The sequence below is a fragment of the Pelodiscus sinensis genome, chromosome 5 (genome assembly GCF_049634645.1).
Source record: "Pelodiscus sinensis isolate JC-2024 chromosome 5, ASM4963464v1, whole genome shotgun sequence".
Lineage (NCBI taxonomy): Eukaryota > Metazoa > Chordata > Testudines > Trionychidae > Pelodiscus > Pelodiscus sinensis.
The window spans coordinates 44,342,226-44,361,713 of NC_134715.1; the positions used below are offsets into that span (position 1 = coordinate 44,342,226).

The following is a 19,488-nucleotide window of genomic DNA, read 5'->3' on the forward strand; positions in this document are numbered from 1 at the left end:
ATTTTCTGATAATTAAACCCAGAATACATAGCAAGTAATAGCTTTATACTTATGTGATGTAGCTCATTTAAAAGAGTCATTGAAAATTAGTTTCAGATACAATGGTTATGAGTTACTCTGTCAGTCAGTTTGTTGATTGCATTTTCCCATTTAAAAAGAGTTCTCTGAATCAGAGAGAGACAGAGAGAGAGAGAGAGAGAGAGACAGAGAGAGAGACAGAGAGAGAGACAGAGAGAAAACCAGCCACATAAGAGAAATAGTTCAAAGGACTGTATTTAAAATATTGTCAAAGGCACAAAGTAAATAAACAGAAAGAAATCATGCTTCTGTTTGGAATTTGTATTTACTGTAAACACATGATTACCAAAAATGAAACATCAGAGGAAAAAATTAAGTTGACAGTATCCATTCTAAAAATAACTTTGCCTTCTATTTCTACCATTTTTATAAACAGAACGATTACAGCACTTAATAATCCATCATGTTTTAATTTATATAGTTTTCACCAGATAAAGATAAATAGGACATCAGGACAAAAAGCCATGCAAATCTTACAAAACAATGCTAGTAACAAAAACACAATAAATCTTTACTACGTATCAAAAACTAGACTAGAAGTTGTTAAACATAAGTACCCTTTTAAGAATGTACTACCTGTTTTCAATGCATAAGTAAACGACAACTGAGCAAAAATAAATTCTTGATACTCTATTACAGGGGCTCTCAAACTTCATTGGACTGCAACCCTCTTCTGGCTACAAAAATTGATGACTGAAGACTGAGTCCACTTGAGCCTGCTGCCTGGGGGTGGGGAGATACAGAGGCCAAAGTCTGACCCCAATTTTCCAAGAGCAGGGGGAAGTAGCCCAAGGACTTTGGCCTCAAGCCAGGGGTCTGTAACCTGAACCCCACTGCCCTGGACCCTCAGGCTTGGGTGCCAGAGGGTGGGACATGAGCTTTACCTTTGGCTCCATAACCACATCAAGTCCAAGGCAGCCCTGGTAACCTCATTAAAATGGGGTCATGACCCACTTTTGGGTCCCAACCAACATTTTGAAAACCAGTGCTCTATTAGAAGATGTAATTACTTACATGGTTTAAGTGCCTTTTCTAAGCCTTTGCAGTATGCCCAGTTTTCAGGGTTCCTTTCTTGCAATCCTCTATACACCTCAGCTGCTTCTTCCAGCCTGCAGAGTTGTAACAGAAGTTCTCCTGTTTAAAATTCATAAAGTTATACACTAAGTTTGAGGGATAATGCAACAGCTAAACATAGTGCTAATCTGATTTAGACATCTCTCAATTCTTTGTTAATCCAGGTTTTAAGACATGAACGTCAATGGCATGAAGCAATGCCAGGTATAATTTTAATTTGACTGACAAATATCTTCAATTTTGAGATGTAGCACGTTTTCATGGCCATAGCTTATAACACATTAAGCTTTTTAGTTGAAGATTTAGACAGGTAGAAGGAGTTACTCTGTTAAAAGAGTGAGGAACAAAAATCAGATGCATCTTGATTAAAAAATTTTAACAAATAAATATTTAAGTACAGTTCTACTACGGAAAGAGCTTAAAACCGGTATGTGCTCTTCCTGGTTGATCGTCCAAATCAAGTATGCTTCCACTTGCAAGTAAAAGAATAGGTTTACAAAATGTGAGTGTGAAAACCCTTTTCAGATTTGTATTTCAAGTTATTTGTCTGAGTTGTACTATTGTACTGAGAGATTCTGCAGGCAAGCTTTGTCCTCACTGACAGCTGGAAATGGAATGGCACAGGAGTACAATTTGGACCAGCACGTGTACCTAACATTTCTGTTGATGCTAGAGACAGAACAGAATGCATCTAACTATGTCATAGCTGCATTGATTTGGTAGTACTAAAAAAGGTAAAAATAATGTTATGCGTGCGCGCGCACACACACTTAAAGTAACTAGACATCATGTAAATGATGACACCCCTCCACTAACCCTGTGAAAGCAAGCATACATGACTGAACTCGTGAAAGGTGATCTGGTAGTTAAGAAGGTATAGCTTTTTGAGTAAAACCTCAAAGTCTTACTGGCCTTCTTTGTTTCAGAACTTTTCACAACATAAGCTAGTACTTACTACAAAAAAAATCTTAACTTGGGCTATCATTCTTCACATTGCAGCCACCTCCAATAATCTCAAGACAGGGAGAAACAGACATGGCCCCCCCACCAGCATAACAGAACCAGAAAGTAATTCTCACTACAAAAAGACCCAAATTGTGTTATGGAAGGTAAGAATTCTAAACACCTATAAATGCCAGTACATGTTCACTATTACTCAGTTATTTTAAATTCATAGTATATTTTATTATGCATCTTTTATATATAAAAGCCATTTATTATTGACTCTTCTGTGCAATTTATCTGCAGTACCTACACACCTCAGACATTAATAATATAATTTCATAAGTCTATTGGGGAAAAAATAGGAGAGTATGATAGCATATTTACTAAGAAAGTGAAAAACAGATTAAGTCATTTGTTCAAACTCAAAGAAGCCTGTAGAAAAGCCCGTATTCAAGACTCAGATCTATTTCTAAGTCCTGTTACTTAACCAAAATTTGTCTGATGTTCCCTTAGTATACAGAGTACTACAGGTAGTTCAGATACAACTCAAACTGTAGAAAAGTGGTAGGACATTATGCTTGATAAACAGTACATGATTTTGTAATTAAGGATATAATAGAAACTCAAAGGACAGAGCTCAAAATCAACATACATCAATTGTGGCATTTCCTGACTTGTGTTTGCAAGATAAAAACCACTGTGTGCTTATATTTAATCATGGGAATCATCTCAATGATTTCAATGGGACTATTTCTGTGCTTAAAGAGTGTAAATATGTGCAGGATCAGGTCCTTGGATCTTCACCAGGGAACTTCAATGGCATTGGTAGTTTTTTCTACAGAATTTCAAAAGAAAGGTAGCAGGAAAAGTTTTCTAGTTTCAAAGCTCTGATATCTTGCAAGACAACAGTATGAGAGCATTTACATTTTATAATATCAAACTGTCTATACATCATGAGAATGTTGCCATTCTTTCAAAGGCAATGGAACATCAATGTCCGCAAAATTAGACTGCAACAGCAATTAAACATTTGGTCACTCACTATCAAACTACTTTGTACAAGACAAATGCATATTGATACTATAGCAGTTAAACAATCATTACCATTCATTGAAAAGAGTTGTGGTGGCTTGTCTCTCTCAACAACAGAAGTTGGTCCAATAAAATATACAGGCAGTCCCCGGGTTACGTACAAGATAGGGACTGTAGGTTTGTTCTTAAGTTGAATTTGTATGTAAGTCGGAACTGGTACATATTGTAGGGGAAACTCTAGCCAAACATTTCTCCAGAGCTCAGTTTTATTCTCCCACACCTCACTTCCCTCAGTCCTTTATTCTCAAGCTGAGGTGTCTGCTGAGAAAAGCCGCTCTGCGTCTCCCTGGTCTGCTGGGGGCGGGGGCGGGGGCGGCGCTAGCTTCGCGTCTCCCTGGTCTGCTGGGGGGAAGCAGCTAGTGCGGGGTTGCCTCATCCCGTTTGTAAGTAGGGATCTGATGTAAGTCGGATCCATGTAACCCGGGGACTGCCTATGCTACCTCACCCACTTGGTGTCGCTAATATCCCGGTACTGACACAGCTTCAGCTACACTGCATTACCATTAACCACCATTAGGCTAAACCATCTAAATGGAGGACTTAATAGCTGTCCTAACATATGATATACCATGTAAGCAGTATACTGTAATTGCAGTTTATGTTCACATTGCATTTTTCATGCCAAAGCCTTCTGTATTTTATATATACACACACATGAGCATCAAGGAACTATACCATCATATCAGGCGGTGCAGAATCTGAAATATTAGCTTGTGCTGGCTAATACTCAACAATGGGGAGAAACAAAGGTTACACCATATTGACAAATAGCTACACTCATTAAATGTGGTGTGAGCAATGGTGTACTTCTTAAAGGGACAGAATCCAGTCAAAAATAATTAAAACCCTGTTTCCCACACGTTTTATTGACAGCTCCTTATATCATAAAATTCACTTTTCATAATATATTTCCTCCCTCTGTTAATGCTGATTTATCTTACTCATTTCCCATTCTGAGCAATGAAAAATGACTGGTCTACGTGACTCCGACTCATATGTCAATACCGCAATGGATAGGATACAAACACTGCAAAGCATCAGAGGGGTAGCCGTGTTAGTCTGAATCTGCAAAAGCGGCGAGGAGTCCTGTGGCACCTTATAGACTAACTGAAGTGTAGGAGCATAAGCTTTCGTGGGCAAAGACCCACTTCTGACGAATGCATCTGACGAAGTGGGTCTTTGCCCACGAAAGCTTATGCTCCTACACTTCAGTTAGTCTAAGGTGCCACAGGACTCCTCGCCGCTTTTGCAAACACTGCAAAGCAGTTTTCAATTGAGCTTTTTTGTAAAAATGAAGTTAACAGAACTTATGACTATTCTAAAGTCCAGTGAAAATGGTTTTTGTTTAGTTGTAGAATTAAACTGATCTAATACATTTCATAATTCAGTCTTATATAAAACTACATTATTTCTTTGATTTTCCAATATATACAGAATCCATACATAAGATTCCACAATGCAGAAATGTACAAGTACAAAGAATGACAGAAAACTAAGGAGGCAATTACCTTTAGTTTCTTCAACAGCCAGTTTATCACAGATTTGCTTTTCATAGGTAACAAGGTGCTCCAAGGCTTCTTTGTGGAGTCCTGCTTCTCGGAGGACTTCATTCTGATACAACAGCAGCTCACTGTACTCATAGTCCACTTTATCAGGAGATGTCTGAATGTCAACAAGGCATATGAGCGTTCAGTCTGGTATATATTTACACTTAGGGTAAACTGAATGTATTTGTTTTTAAAATCTAAATTATATTAAATAGTTTGTGTGTTTGAAAAACAATTACATTTTTTTAAGCTCACAGCTAATCAAAACAGATGAAGAAATCCATGTTTTCTTTTTTATACCTGTTGAGTCTTCCTAAATTCCTCTAAAATCTTTGCTGCCATTTCGTAATCTTCCAGCAGATGATAAGCTATTGCATAACCAATCCACGAGGCTCGCTGTGCAGGTCGGAGCTGAAGTAACTGGTACCTGGTTTCCTGTAAGACAGTGATGACTACTAATTTTCCTGTTCTCATAGCTTCTAAAATTCTCCATAAAATATTATAGTTTTAACATTTTTATACATTTTACCAAGACTACTTAACATATCATAAAGGAAAAACTAGCAACTGTACCAAATTAAGAAGTTTAACCTTGGTAAAGTGAAAAAAATTAATATTCAACTTTAAAACAGTACTAAAGAAGTACTATTTCCAGCTAAGCTGTCCTCATGAGCCAGACTAACATTAATGATGTAGGCATCAAGGCATGTTTTTTCCTGTCCAAAAAATGCTAAATAAATAGAATCTAGCGATGTTAGATGTTCAGAGGCAGCAGCATAGCAGGTAGGGGATGGCAGGTGGCTCTGTGAGATCCAGTGCTTGTGGGGAACCTGTTTAAAAGTGGGCTCCCGCCTCTCCTGTGATACAGAGGCAGTAAGGAGAGAGGGAGTGCGAGTAATCGTTCGAACTGATAAGCCAGGCTTATCAGTTAATTATTTACATGACTATACACTAATATCCCTACTGTGTACACCTAGTACAATGATAGATTAGACAACATGCAAAGTGTCCTCTAGCACAGTGTATGGGTGGTCAGGCCGGGAGGGAGGGTACAGGAGCAGGATGAGGGGATGCACAAGGGAGATGGAGCGAGCAGAAGGGAGATTTCAGTGTGGGGGATGGAGGATGTTTACCTGCCTCCCACCTCTCCCAGGCACCACCTTCTGCTTCTCTTGTTGGCCATGATCCTGGCCAATGGAAGCAATGGAGAGAGCCTCCAGGCAGTACTTCCTTGCACTGCCATTTCCCCTCTTGGCCGCCGTGAGCCAGATCCAGCCCATGAGGCTCACAGCTTCCCTCCGCCCCACACAGCAGGAAGCTGGCACTGGTACACCATTCTCATAGAAGGAGAGGCACAGGTATGGAATGCTAGAGGGGGCTCCATGCTGCAGAGACGGCTGAGCTTCAAGCTGTGGCCCACCTTCCAGGTGGCCATGGACCACTAGGGGTCTGTGGACCACACTTGGAGAGCCACCACTCTAGCAGAGTGTTCTCTCTTTCTTTCTGAGGCTCCCTGAACATGCTACAAAATTCCAGAGCCCAGCAGAAAGGAGGAGGGAGGTAAGGTTCTGATCCAAGTTGCAGGCAGGGTGACAGAGAACCATCTCAGGCTTTTCCCTTGTCTGGCACATGAACTCTGGCCGCTGGTGAGATAGGAGGGGAATGAATGTGCCTCAGGCATAGACATAGTTTTGTTTCTATTTGGTGGGTGGGAGCAGGTAAAGGGCTGGGCCAACTCTGCATGGTGGAGCCCCGGGCCACAGCTACTCTTTACTCACCGCAGCAGACCAGGTGGGGGACACAAAAATTACAACTCACAGGGGGGAAAACACAGCTCACAAACAGTGAAAACCACTCAGGGGGCAGACAGGGGAAAGTCAGGGGCTGTGATCAGTGAGATTTTTAGTTCAGGTACAAGGAGAGGGTTAGCTAGAGGCGGCGGGCTGGGAGGATTGCGGTTGCTGCTGAGGGCTCTGCAAGCTTGGTCCACTTGCCGGGGCAGCTTTTACTTGCTATGTGAGCAGCCAAAAGGGGCTGAGAGCTGATGAACAGCTCCAACCATCAGCAGCAGCAGAAAGGAGATGGGGGAGCACCATGGCTGCCTGTATCACAGCACCAGCCAGAGCAGCAGCTGCCCTACCCTGCCCTCTCTCTGGCTTCCTATCTCCAACCTAGCCAGAGCAAGGTCTCAGGACAGGCAGGAGGAGAAGGTGTGGAACTGCCCAACTCTGCATTGAAGTTTGAGGACAGACCACCCTTTTGTTTCCATGCAGTTCTACCCATGGGCTTGGGCTCACAGATTGCAGGGGACCATGGGCACCCAGCAGAGAACTGCTGCATTCGTGAATAATTCTGCTTTGATATAAAGATAACATAGCAAATTACGTTCTTTATATGAAAATTATGAAAAAGTGGTCTTCTACTTATCCAAGTATGAATGTCAAGAGCGTTAAGCATGTAAGATTTTAATGGTTTGAGTCCTATGGTCTTAAAATGTATGCAAGTTACTAATTATTGAACCAACTCTCTTGCTGTATTTCCCTGGAAACCTATAAAATGTAAATACTCAACTTACCCTGTAGCCCTCAAGATCCCTCATTTGAATCTGTAGCAGAGAGAGATCTCTCAGGATTTGAAGATTGTCTTTATCCCATTTCAGTGCATTTCTGTAACATTTGATAGCTTCATCATACTTCTTGTCTGACCTCTGGAGAAGACCATAGACATGCCAGCCTGGAAATTTTGTTAAGGTTACTACTGCATTTGAGGGTGAAGAAAATCAATCCAGCATGGCAGAAAAAGAGTGCTTACTAGGTTTAATTTAAAAAAATAAAATCCAGCTTTGTAACAGACAGTAACACTAGAGATATCTTTCTTAACAGTACTAAAAAAAAACCCATTAAAATTGAAGATATAAAACTTTCTCCAATTTATTACAAGAACATGTTGTGTGTGTGTGTGTGTGTGTGTGTGTGTGTGTGTGTGTGTGTGTGTGTGTGTGAGTGAGACAGAGAGAGAGAGAGAGAGAGAGAGAGAGCGCCTGTATGTATGTACTGCACACTACTGCAATTAATTTTCCTACAGTTAAAAACAATAGAAAAGATCTTAAACAACTATCAACTTGTCTTATCTGTATTTTTGTTATCTAATACAGGCCTCAATTCAGGCACAAAATTAATGTATGTATTTAATCTTCAAGCATGACACTAGTCCCACTGACATCAATAGGATAATTGTGTGCTTAAAGTTAGGCACATGCTCAAGTACATACTTAAAATCAGGGCTACAGCAAGAAATTCCAAAGGAAAAAGGTCATACTTGCAAACGTAATGCAAAAGAACACGATTTTGATTCAACAACTATAATTCTTCCCACAAAAGTGAGAATGAGTTTTTAATGGTTTGTGCTTCCAAGGACAGCTTTGGGACAAACAATTTGGGTATGAAATTGTTCACAGAAGTCTAAATAGAATGTACTTGTATAAATAGAATGTACTTGTATACATATTAAACTTACCACTTGTACACTTTCAATTTGGATCAGCAATAGATGTTGGCTCTTGTACACATTCCCTAAAATAAGCAGTTACTCTAAAAAAAACCCACCTTTTCCACATTCACAAATGGAAGGTATATTCAAAAAAGGATACAGACATGACTCTTTAAGTCATTCCGTAAGCCTCTACGCACTAGCTCATATGCTTCCTCTTTCTTCCCTAGACAGTTCAGCGTCAGTCCTTTCATCGCCAGGGTTTCTAAAAACATTAGGATTCCATTGGTACCGATTATTTTATTCAACAGGTAACATATAAACTAATACCTTAAAGCATATAAATATTCATACCTTAGACTTTAGACTCAGGAAAGTTAGTAACACAAACATTCTCATTCTATTTTGAAAGTTACAAAAGATTAAACCTCATACCCTCACTGAATAAACTAAAAGCATCAACTGTAAATTCTGTATCTTAAATCCAGTTAAAGCGAACCACTATTCTACTTCAAAGCATGTTAGGTTTCCCTGTATACAAATGGTAGGCAAACACAGTCTTCCCCTCCTGGAAAAGACTGCCATGTCTACTTAAATAGCCCATTATTTAACAGAAAAGGCATTCATTTGAAGAACATTTCAGAAAAGAATAATCATTCCAGTTGAACAGGTAAAAAGGAACCTCCCCCCCCCCCAAATTCTTGAAAAAGAGGTTCAAACCAAAGAGTGAGGGAACCTTTTTTTTCCCCTCTTTCAAACTGCTTTTCCCTCGCTGGAAGAGCAAGCTAACGATTCTAGCCTGTGTGTTCCTACCCCATCCATTCTCCAAATTCTGTACTGTTTATTCAGATACAAGACATAGAAAAAATAAAATGAAGGACATATTTAAAATGTTATATCAGCAACCAAGTATTACATTATGGTGCAGGGTTTCCAAAAGTTACACTTTGTACTTCATCAATTTCCCCTTAAAATCACTTATCCAAAGGACAAACAAAAAGATGCTAAAATATTTATCGTATTCTGAGATACAGAAAGTCTCTTAAAATATGTATTATTTGTCTTAAAGTGTATCATAAGCAGTCTATGACCGTTTAATATGCCATCTCAAGCCTCACCTCCATGTTCTGCAAACTTTGGATTAGAAAGGATCTGTTTACAAAACTTCAGCCCATTTCTGTACTGTTTATGTTCATAACACCTCTGTAGAAGAACAATAAAAATCAGTAAGCTACTTCACAAAAGTAATAAATGTTTTAATAAAAAGTTTAAATAAAGTTTAAAATAAAGTTTAAATAAAAAGTATAGCACTATGATTTCATATATTAAAATGTCTGCTTGGACAGTTCTAATTTCAAAACACAAATGGGCAATATTCCATTGACATAGTATAGTGTTAAGAATATCAGTCACCTGTACCAATATACTGGAGATTACTGCATTAAACAATATATTTTTTCTGGCAGAAAAAGCTGCATTTCATATCCTTAATAATTGTATTAACTATCTGTGGCATTTCATCAAAATTAAAAAAACCACCTTCATACTGTACTCATATTCAGGCTAAGTAGTTTATCTAAACACTTGTGACAATATTAGTGATTAATATTTGAAGATAATATTCCTGTTAGGGCTGTCAAGCAATTAAAAAAGTAATTGTACTGTTAAATAGAATACCATTTATTAAAATATATTGGCTATTTTAAAATATATTGATTTCAATCAACACAGACTACAAAGTGTATAGTGCTCACTATTTTTTATTCAAGTATTTGCACTAGAAAAAAAGTATTTTTCAAATCACTTACTACAAGTACTGTAGTAAAATCTCTATCAAAGGTTGAACTTACAAATAGAAATATGTAAAAAAACTGCACTAAAAAATTACAAATTTTAGAGCCTACATGTTCACTAAGTCCTACATTTTGTTTACCAAATGCTCAAATTAGTATGATTACAATCTGCAGGTGATAACGCTGCTTCCTAGTTTACCATGTTACCTGAAAGTGAGCACAAGTGTTTGCAAAGTGCTGCACGATATTTATGCACCAGATGTGCTAAGGATTCGTATGCCCTTTCATGCTTCAACCACCATTCCAGAGGACGGGTCCATGCTGATGACAGGTCTGACTTAACGATGATACAAAACAGAGAGAACCAATGCAAGTTCATTTTCATTTGAGTCAGATACCACCAGCAGAAGGCTGATTTTCTTTTTTTGGTGGTCCAGGTTCTATAGTTTCCACATTGGATTGTCGCTCTTTTAAGATTTCTGAAATCATGCTACACACCTTGTCCCGCTCAAATTTTGGATGGCATTTCAGATTCTTAAACCTTGTATTGAGTGCTGAAGCTATTTTTAAATATCTCACACTGGTAACTTCTTTGCATTTTATGGACTCTGCTGGGAAAGTGTTCTTAAAATGAAGATATTCTGGATCATCATTCAAAACTGCTATAACATAAAATATGGCAGAATGCAGGTAAAACAGAACAGGAGAGAGAAACAATTCCCCCCAGGAGTTCAGCCACTAATTTAACACTTTTTTTTTTTTTTTTTTTTAAATGAGCATCACCAACATGGAAGCATGCCTCAGGAACGGTGGCCAAAGCAAGACGGGCCAACGTATCTGGCATGTAAATACCTTGCAACGCCAGCTAAAAAAGTGCCACGTGAATGACTGTTTTCATTTTCAGGTGACATTGTAAATAAGAAGCAGGCAGCATGATCTTCCATAAATGTAAACAAACTTGGCTGAACAAGGAGGAGGAGTAGGTGGACATATAGGTGCTAAAGTTTTACTTGGTTTTGTGTTTGAATAGGTATGTAACAAAAAAAAATCTACATTTGTAAGTTGCACTTTCATTATGAAGATTGTACTACAGTACTTATATGAGGAGAACTGAAAAGTACTATTTTTTATGTTTACGGTGCAAATATTTCTATAAAGAATATAAAGTGAATACTGTACAATACTTTGTATTGTGTGGTAATAGATATCAATATATTTAAAAAAGTAGAAAAACACCTGTAATATTCAGTGAATTTTAACTGGTTTATTCAATCATTTAACAGTGTGATTAATCACAATTAATGTTTTTAATTGTAATTAATGTTGTTGAGTTAATTGTGAGTTAACTGCGATTGACAGCCCTAATTCCTGCATAACAACTGATATTCATTCAAAATCTACATTATGGAAGCCATATCAAAACTATCTATATGAATATCTAACTCCTTTAAAACAGATTACCATTTTCATTAAATAAAAATACCTTACAAGCGTTCTATCAACTTAGGCATCATGTCCCTTTAAAATGGGAATATAGCTTAATGAAAATATTCTAGCTGGACAAGTGGGAAGAAGGGAAGTTGTGACTGTTCTTGCGGTACCCAGTTACTACATAAGTAAGTCTAGCCTGTGGCAGTCCCACAACTCCTCCATGCTATCCTAGCTATTGGAGGTGCAAACCAGCCTCTGAGTTCCCTTGATAAGAGGTACACTATCCAGCTTTTCATAGAAATCAGATCCTCTGCTCCCACAGAAACAAGGTAGCCCAATTTAACAGTTTCACCTTAAATCATCAATCCTCTGTAACACACAGCTCATGAGCACTTATAATAAAAAAATAAAAAAGAAGAATAGAGGTTCCAGTAAAAACAAGTGAGCTGGAAACAGTTACCATATAAAACAAAATCACAGACCACAAACTAGGGCCTACAATTAAGTTACTTTACTAATAAAGTTTCCTCCTCAGTGAATAGGTGAAGAGGGTCTTTTTCTGCCCAGTCACATAATTAATCAAATCTTTTGTCTTTATTCATAAATAGGGCGATCTTATCTGTTACATTTTTCCTTTTAACCTCCAAGTGGTTCTGACTGTTTGCATTGTTTTTGGTGATTTTCCAGTGACGGTTCTTGAGTGGGGCAAGGTTAGGCAACTGAATATCACATTACATATTTGGCTAGCCAGGGCAGGATGACAACTCCCTGTCCTATGAATGGGTCATCACCTGAGGACTAACTTTTACTCTAAGACCATAAGGGAATACTTTTCAACACAGTTACATTAATCCTTAAATATGATATATATATATATATATATATATATATATATATATATATATATATATATATATATATATATATATATATGTCTCATAATTATTATAAATACTGATAAGTTACAAGCTTTCAGTACAGACATCACCCGTTGTAGATAAATAATAAAAAAAAAGTTATATTATGTCCAGCGTGTTTGTCAGATCGTAGACAGGAGTAGCCTGTGAAGAAAAGTAATGCCTTTTGCCAGCTAGCATCAATTGGTCTCCATCATACAGATTATTAATGCAAAATATAATCTTCATTGGCTATGTTAGCAGAAAAGCTTAAGAAAAGCAGCAAATTTCACATCTCTATAATCTCTCTGAAAGTAAATCAGGTTGCCAAATGCCACTGTAGCTGTCCAGTGACAAAAGGGATGAGCCACTGGGTGAGCCGCATGTTCACCTTCTGTAGTCTTACAGGACAAAGAGTAAAGCTTTTACTACTAAATTCAAACATTGTGCCTACCATCTAAAAGTACCCACATAAAGCCACACACAGGCCACTTTGAAAAGCATCAAGGAAAGAGCAGATGGAGAATGACAGTTTAATGTGCTTTTGATAGATTAAAGGTATGCTTGATAGTGTTCATTCACAAAATTAGATCTCAGTGACAAAAAATATTCCAATGATTATAGCTGTCTATTGTGTCCTGCATAGTAAGTGTGAGATAAAAGGGGAAAAGCTGCAGCCAGAGTGAAGGACAGAAATGGAGAAGCTGTTCACCGAGTTTGAACAGGCAGACAAGTTGGCCATTAGAAGACCTTAAAATGCAGTGATGGGGATGAAGAAGGCTTTGATAAGCAATTAAACCATCAGCATAGTAGTGTTCTGTGCTGCACTGTTCTCTGGGTACAAGACTGAGTGCTACTAGCAACTGTGTAGTATTTGCTGTACATTTATACAAGATTTTTTTCTGAAGCTATGAATTGTGCGGTACTTGATTTACATTTACACCTGAGTGCTGTATATTTACAAGTACTAGATTCTTTGAGTACTGCTATGTATTTTTCATGATGTATTGTGAATTAATAAAGAAAATTTTATTTGCAAAAATAGAAATTTATTGGAGCTGTAAAAACATTTCAGGAAAAACGTACAAAAATAGCAATGCAATTAAAGTTGAGGCTAAATATACACCAGCCATGGTTAAGTCAGCTATGAGAAGCTGTGATTTCCCCTGCTGTCCCTTGATGTGAAATAATTGGGGTAAGGAGATGGCCCATGAGCCGACATGAAAGGCTCAGGAAAGTAAGGATCTGGTACCATGCATTTCTCAGACAATTCTCTACCCGCAAAGGGTACAGAGTCTGGGACTGCGGGACCTGTATGTAAACTAGAGTCTTCTCTGCTTTTATGTTTGGTGCCTGAGAAGCCACATCGTGTCCGTATCTCCCTCCCCTTTTCCCACTGGATTCCTGGGCCTATCTTCTGTCCACTGTATTCTTTTCCTTGCTGTCTGCCATCGCAGCCCTTTTTTTATGGTATGATACAACACTGGCTTGTAGGATTTGGCTGAACATGTCCTCCCTAGTCCTCTTCTTTCTTCTTCTCATCAAGAGACATCCACTAAGGCAAACTGGTAGCAGCTGCTGATTAAAACAGACATATATCACTGGATTTATAGTCAGAACAGAAAAAAAGAAATTTCAGAACTCCATTCCCTTATTCCAGATTAAAAACAAAACAAAACATTTAATATAACATGCTTATTAACACGTTAGCTTTGGAGTGCCTTCGCATAGCACTATCTCCAGCCCCATCCAAGGTGTGTCTGATCCATCACAAAAGGAGGGAGGTCAGTAACGATTTTTGATTGCACGAATAAAAAATGTGGTCCTTATTCCATAGCTACAAGTATAGAGGAATGGCACTGAATACTGGCACTATTTACCACAAGACATGAGGATTTTAGCTAATCTCTCCCTCCTGAGGAAAACAAAGACAGAGAAAGCACAGCTGCTCCTGTATGCCTCTAGACTGTTTAATGCACTGGTGGCAGACACACTCATTGTGGAATGACACGGGAAAGTATCCTATAGTGCATGCGGAAATAAGGAATCCATCCCTAGAAACTTTTGGGAGAGGACTGCAGAATATTTCTATGAATGTTTAACTGAGATCTCATGGAAGAATAGAAGAGGAATCCCTATTTACATAAACAAATTACCATACCAGATTGTTCCTGCCCACCAAACTCAATAAGAAAATGAAAAGTAGATATCAACTCTACCTCTAGTTGTTGTGCCACTACTTCTTCTCTTAAGAGTAAAAAAATGCAAAGTCAATACCTGTGTCTTGTTTAAAAATGGCACCCTGCCAACAAGATAATTTAAAACATTGCAAGGGAAAACTGATGCACACACTTACCCAAGATTCTTTCCTTTTCATCAGGCTCATCTGTTTGGTTAGTAGGATTGGCTAGACAGTGATGGAGTCTCTAGTAGGTTCTGGCTTGTGGCATGGCTGGATCCCTTTACTGCATTTTCCTTACTCCTCTTCACTGTTTACAGGCAGGAATCTCAGATGCCGTCGAAGTTTTCCTGGTGGGGTGCTGATATGAGTACTCTGCCAAGTATGGCAAGAAGCTTAGGCCATGTCTAGACTAGAGGTTTTTTTTTTTTTTTTTTTTAAAGTGGCCTTTTTCCAAAAAAGCTTCACCTGCATCTAGACAGTCGTCGCGTTCTTTAGAAATTAAATTTAAAGAACATGGCGGTTTTTTCGACAGCGGTGAACCTGCTTTTACAAGGAAGAATGACTTTTTTTGGAAGAGCTCTTTTGAAAAAAGGCGTTATTGAAGAGCATCCTGGGTGCTCTTTCGAAAAAGTGGATTGCTTTTTCTAAAGTCTTGTGGTTGTCTAGACGATCTCTTTCGAAAAAGGCTTATAGTCTAGATGTACCCTCAGGCTATGTCTAGACTGGCATGATTTTCCATAAATGCTTTTAACGGAAAAGTTTTCTGTTAAAAGCATTTTTGGAATAGTGTGTCTAGATTGGCATGGATGCTTTTCCGCAAAAGCACTTTTTGCGGAAAAGCGTCCGTGCCAATCTAGACGCGCTTTTCTGCAAAGAAGCCCCGATCGCTATTTTCACGATCGGGGCTTTTTTGCCGAAAACAAATCTGAGCTGTCTACACTGGCATAGTATTTCCGCAAGAACACTGACAATCTTACATGAGATCGTCAGTGCTTTTGCGGAAATTCAAGCGGCCAGTGTAGACAGCTGGCAAGCTTTTGCCAGTCTAGATGCACCTTCAGTGTAAAAGTGCTCAGCACAAGATCAATTGTTGTGGTATGCCTGTTGCAGTTCCTTCACTTTAACATGGCATTTTTTAATCCTTTCTCTACATCCTCTGTGCTATTTTTTGAAGATTGTCCATATTCTACAGCTATGCTTGCAGAGGCTCTTCTCCCCACAGACCCAGGAGACACAATACATCTGTCCATATCAAGGAAAAGTCAGTTGAATGAGTGGAGCTGGTTTGGTCAAGTTGGGTAGCTGAACACTCAAAGGAGAGCTATTAGATGTGCTCACCAAGCTGGGCAATTAGGAAAATTCAGTGGGTGTTTTAAACAGGGTATGGGGGTAGCTTCCAGTCTCTTTGACTCTAGCAATGGAACTCAGAATATTGACTAGAATAGTTACGGCAGCTGGGAATGGGGCACTGTGGGTCAGTTGCAGGAACACTGTTTTGGTCAATACAGGTCACCCGCTGTCTTCACTTGCACTACATGAACTTAAGTAGTTCAATCAGGGCTCAGTTGGAAAGGTAGATTACTGTGTGACTAACTGAGCATCACTGACAAATCTGAAAGTATTCAGTAGACGCTAAAGAAGTTAAAATGTATAACTGCTGAAAATGTCAGCAGTTAAATGTGGAGGGTCCAGCGGTCCCACCTGTCCCCCTGCACTGCTGCGTATCAGAGGCAGCAATGAGGGGGGAGCGACTCCCCAGGAGCTGGTGTGTGTAGGGAGAAAGCCTGCGTGTATCAGTGAAGGTTAAGCAATGAGCCAGGCTCATCAGTTAACCATGTACACAGTTACACTTTCACATCCCTAGCAGACATATGCACAAATAAGGTTGATGCAAAGCCACTTATGTCAACTTAACTTTGTAATTGTAGACTAGGTCACAGACATATATCATGTGGTTACTAAATAAAGGTTTCTGAAAACATTTATCAAGCTTAATTTGAATTTGATTTTTAATTTATCATGTGATTTTTAGCTATTTATTCCTGAATATAATTATAACATCTCACTAATCACAAAAATACTATACAGGAAGTCCCCGGGTTACGTACAAGATAGGGACTGTAGGTTTGTTCTTAAGTTGAATCTGTATGCAAGTTGGAACTGGCGTCCAGATTCAGCCGCTGCTGAAACTGATCAGTTTCAACAGCGGCTGAATCTGATCAGTTTCAACAGCGGCTGAATCTGGACGCCAGTTCTGACTTACATACAGATTCAACTTAAGAACCCCAGGCATCCCCAAGTCAGTTGCTGCTGAAACTGATCAGCGGCTGATTCCAGGAAGCCCAGGGCAGGGGCTTCCTGTAGTCAGCCACTGGCCAGTTTCATCAGCGGCTGACTTGGGGATGCCTGGGGCAGAGCAGCTGGGGTGCTGCTGGGCTGGTCCAGTAGCGCCGCCACTCCTCGGCGCTACTGGACCAACTCAGCAGCACCCAAGCTGCTCTGCCCCAGGCGTCCTGATTCAGCCGCTGCTGAAACTGACCAGCAGTGGCTGAATCAGGATGCCTGGGGCAGAGCAGCTGGGGTGCTGCCGGGTTGGTCCAGTAGCGCCCAGAGCGGCGCTATGGGACCAACCGGCAGCGCCCCAGCTGCTGTACCACAGGCGTCCGGAGCAAAGCCGCGGAGCACGGGGGCAGCGGGACAGCCCAGATGCGCGTGGCTGTCCTGCTGCCCACGTGTTCCGCCGCTTTGCTTCCTCTCCCTGGTCTGCTGGAGACCACGGAGAAGGAGGATCCCGTTCATAACTGCGGATCCGACATAAGTCGGATCCACGTAACTCACGGACTACCTGTACTGCAAAGAAATGGAAAGCAGAAAAGCATTTGAACTTTCTATTAGTGTCAGGTACAAGTTCAGCAATTTAGCAAGTCTGGAGAATTTCCCTCTTGGTAAATCAGAGATTGTCTTCTCCTGAAGAAATATGGTCTTCATTCCTGGAAGTATATAGTTAAGATGCTCTTAGCAACAAGGAGTTGGTCCATGTCATGAGGATTGTATCCTTTTCTTTTCTCTTCTCCCTTTGTCTTGTTCTTGCTAATTATATTCAATTGAAAGTAGCTAATAAATGTTATTTATATATCTATTTTTTTAACCCTTACTAAGAAGTTTTCAGATCATTACAGATCTGAACCAGATTTTTTCCCCAGCTAATGGGAAGCCAGTAGGAAGTCAAATACTAAATTGAATATTTTTTCTCCTTACAGGAATAACACCAGATCTATTCTGCTTCTTTAATATTTTCAACACAGTAGCACTAAGACTTAGAAGCTTCTCCACGGATCACTACCTTGTAGTGGTGGAGAGGCTTGCGTGTTCCAATGACCCCCGAGAGTGATGTTGCCTGGAGTTATGTGCTCCCTTAGGGTGTGTCTAGACTACATCCCTCTTTCGACAGAGGGATGTAAATTAGGCACTTCAAAATTGCAAATGAAGCTGGGATTTGAATTTCCCGCGTTCCATTTGCATAATCACATCATGGCGCTATTTCGAAAAAGCACTATTTTGAAAGTAAAATCACAGTCTAGGCACAGTTCTTTCGAAAAGCCTATGGTTTACAGGACCTTTTGAAAAAGCCTGGACAACCTACGGACATCACTTGGTGATACCTTTCAAGGACTTTCAACGCTGCCTCCGCAAGAACTTGAAGATCAAATGGGAAGACAAGCGCACTAACATCAGTATTTTGGAAGAGGCAAAGACCACCAGCATTGAGATAATGATCATCCATCAGCAACTTTGCAGGACTGGTCATGTTGTCCAGATACCAGATCACCACCTTCCAAAACAGGTCCTGTTTTCTCAGCTGAAAGAAGGGTACTATTACATGGGAGGACAACAGAAACGTTATAAGACTTGCTAAACAATAACTTAAAGAAGTGCAACATTGGCATTGACACTTGGGAGACACGTGCCCATTATCACTCAGAATGGAGAGAAGTCCTACGCAATGGCTCCCTGCATTTTGAATTTTCCAGCTGACAAGCTGTGGAGAAGCAGCACAGGAGGAAGGGGAGACTGGCTTCTAATTATGGTCAACAGCCTTCTTCTGTACCTGGAAACATCTGTGCTCATTGTAACAGAACTTGTGGTTCAAGGATCAGCCTGAACAGCCACCTGAGTGTCCACACGCCCATGGAAGATGATCATACTCAGCAATGAGTGATGCATCAAAAGACTCAGATACATGTATTAGGAATAATAAAATGGGTTTATTTATGTAAATGTGTAACTGCTGAAAAATTCACCAGTTACATGTTTACAAGCAGGGTAGGGACGGAAGCAACCACTCTCCCGCGCCCCTGTTTCATAGGGATCAACATGGAATGGGGGGGAAAGGAGGAGGTAGCCCGTGGGGAGCTGGCCCTGTGCTGTTGCTTCTGTATCAGAGGAAGCAGCACGGGGGGAGGAGCAGGCAGCTCCATGGATGTTCAGGGAGCCGACTTGAAAGCCAATTCCCCATTCACACCAGCTCCCGCCTCTCCCCTTCCCCTGCTGCTGTCTCTAATACATAGGCAGTAGCACCGAGGTGGGGAAGGGGAGGCACTACGTGTAACTGTACACATTAATGGATGAGCCCTGGCTCATCAGTTAACCATATACAACATGTTCTCATCCCTAACATAATATGTGCAACGTGAAACACTTGGATAGAGTTTCACCAATTTAAACATAGTGATTTAAAAGTTGTGGAGCAATCTGGGGCAGAACATTCCCATGGGCTCTCAAGTACAAAGTTACACATAAGCTTTAAACCTTTGGGGGTTACATTATATTTCCTCACAACTACAAGAAAAATAGTTATGTGAATGAAATCCTTGAGGTTTTACAACAGCAGCAGGAGATTCTCCAAAATAAAATTATTTAAATAAGCTCTCCAAGTTACTGGTCCTGAACAAGGGGTTTTG

The 19,488-nt window shown here is 39.9% G+C and overlaps 1 protein-coding gene across 1 annotated transcript in view; it reads right to left on the reverse strand.

The window, feature by feature from the left end:
* NAA15 (N-alpha-acetyltransferase 15, NatA auxiliary subunit) overlaps positions 1–19,488 on the reverse strand; it is a 72,994-nt gene that overhangs the window by 39,806 nt on the left and 13,700 nt on the right. Inside the window, exons 2-7 of the mRNA XM_075929931.1 lie at positions 9,344–9,428; positions 8,386–8,490; positions 7,312–7,469; positions 5,037–5,171; positions 4,698–4,851; positions 1,093–1,212 (exon numbers count right to left, since the gene is read on the reverse strand). Of these exons, the coding sequence (XP_075786046.1) occupies positions 1,093–1,212; positions 4,698–4,851; positions 5,037–5,171; positions 7,312–7,469; positions 8,386–8,490; positions 9,344–9,428 (757 nt within the window). The remainder of the gene's footprint in view (positions 1–1,092; positions 1,213–4,697; positions 4,852–5,036; positions 5,172–7,311; positions 7,470–8,385; positions 8,491–9,343; positions 9,429–19,488) is intronic.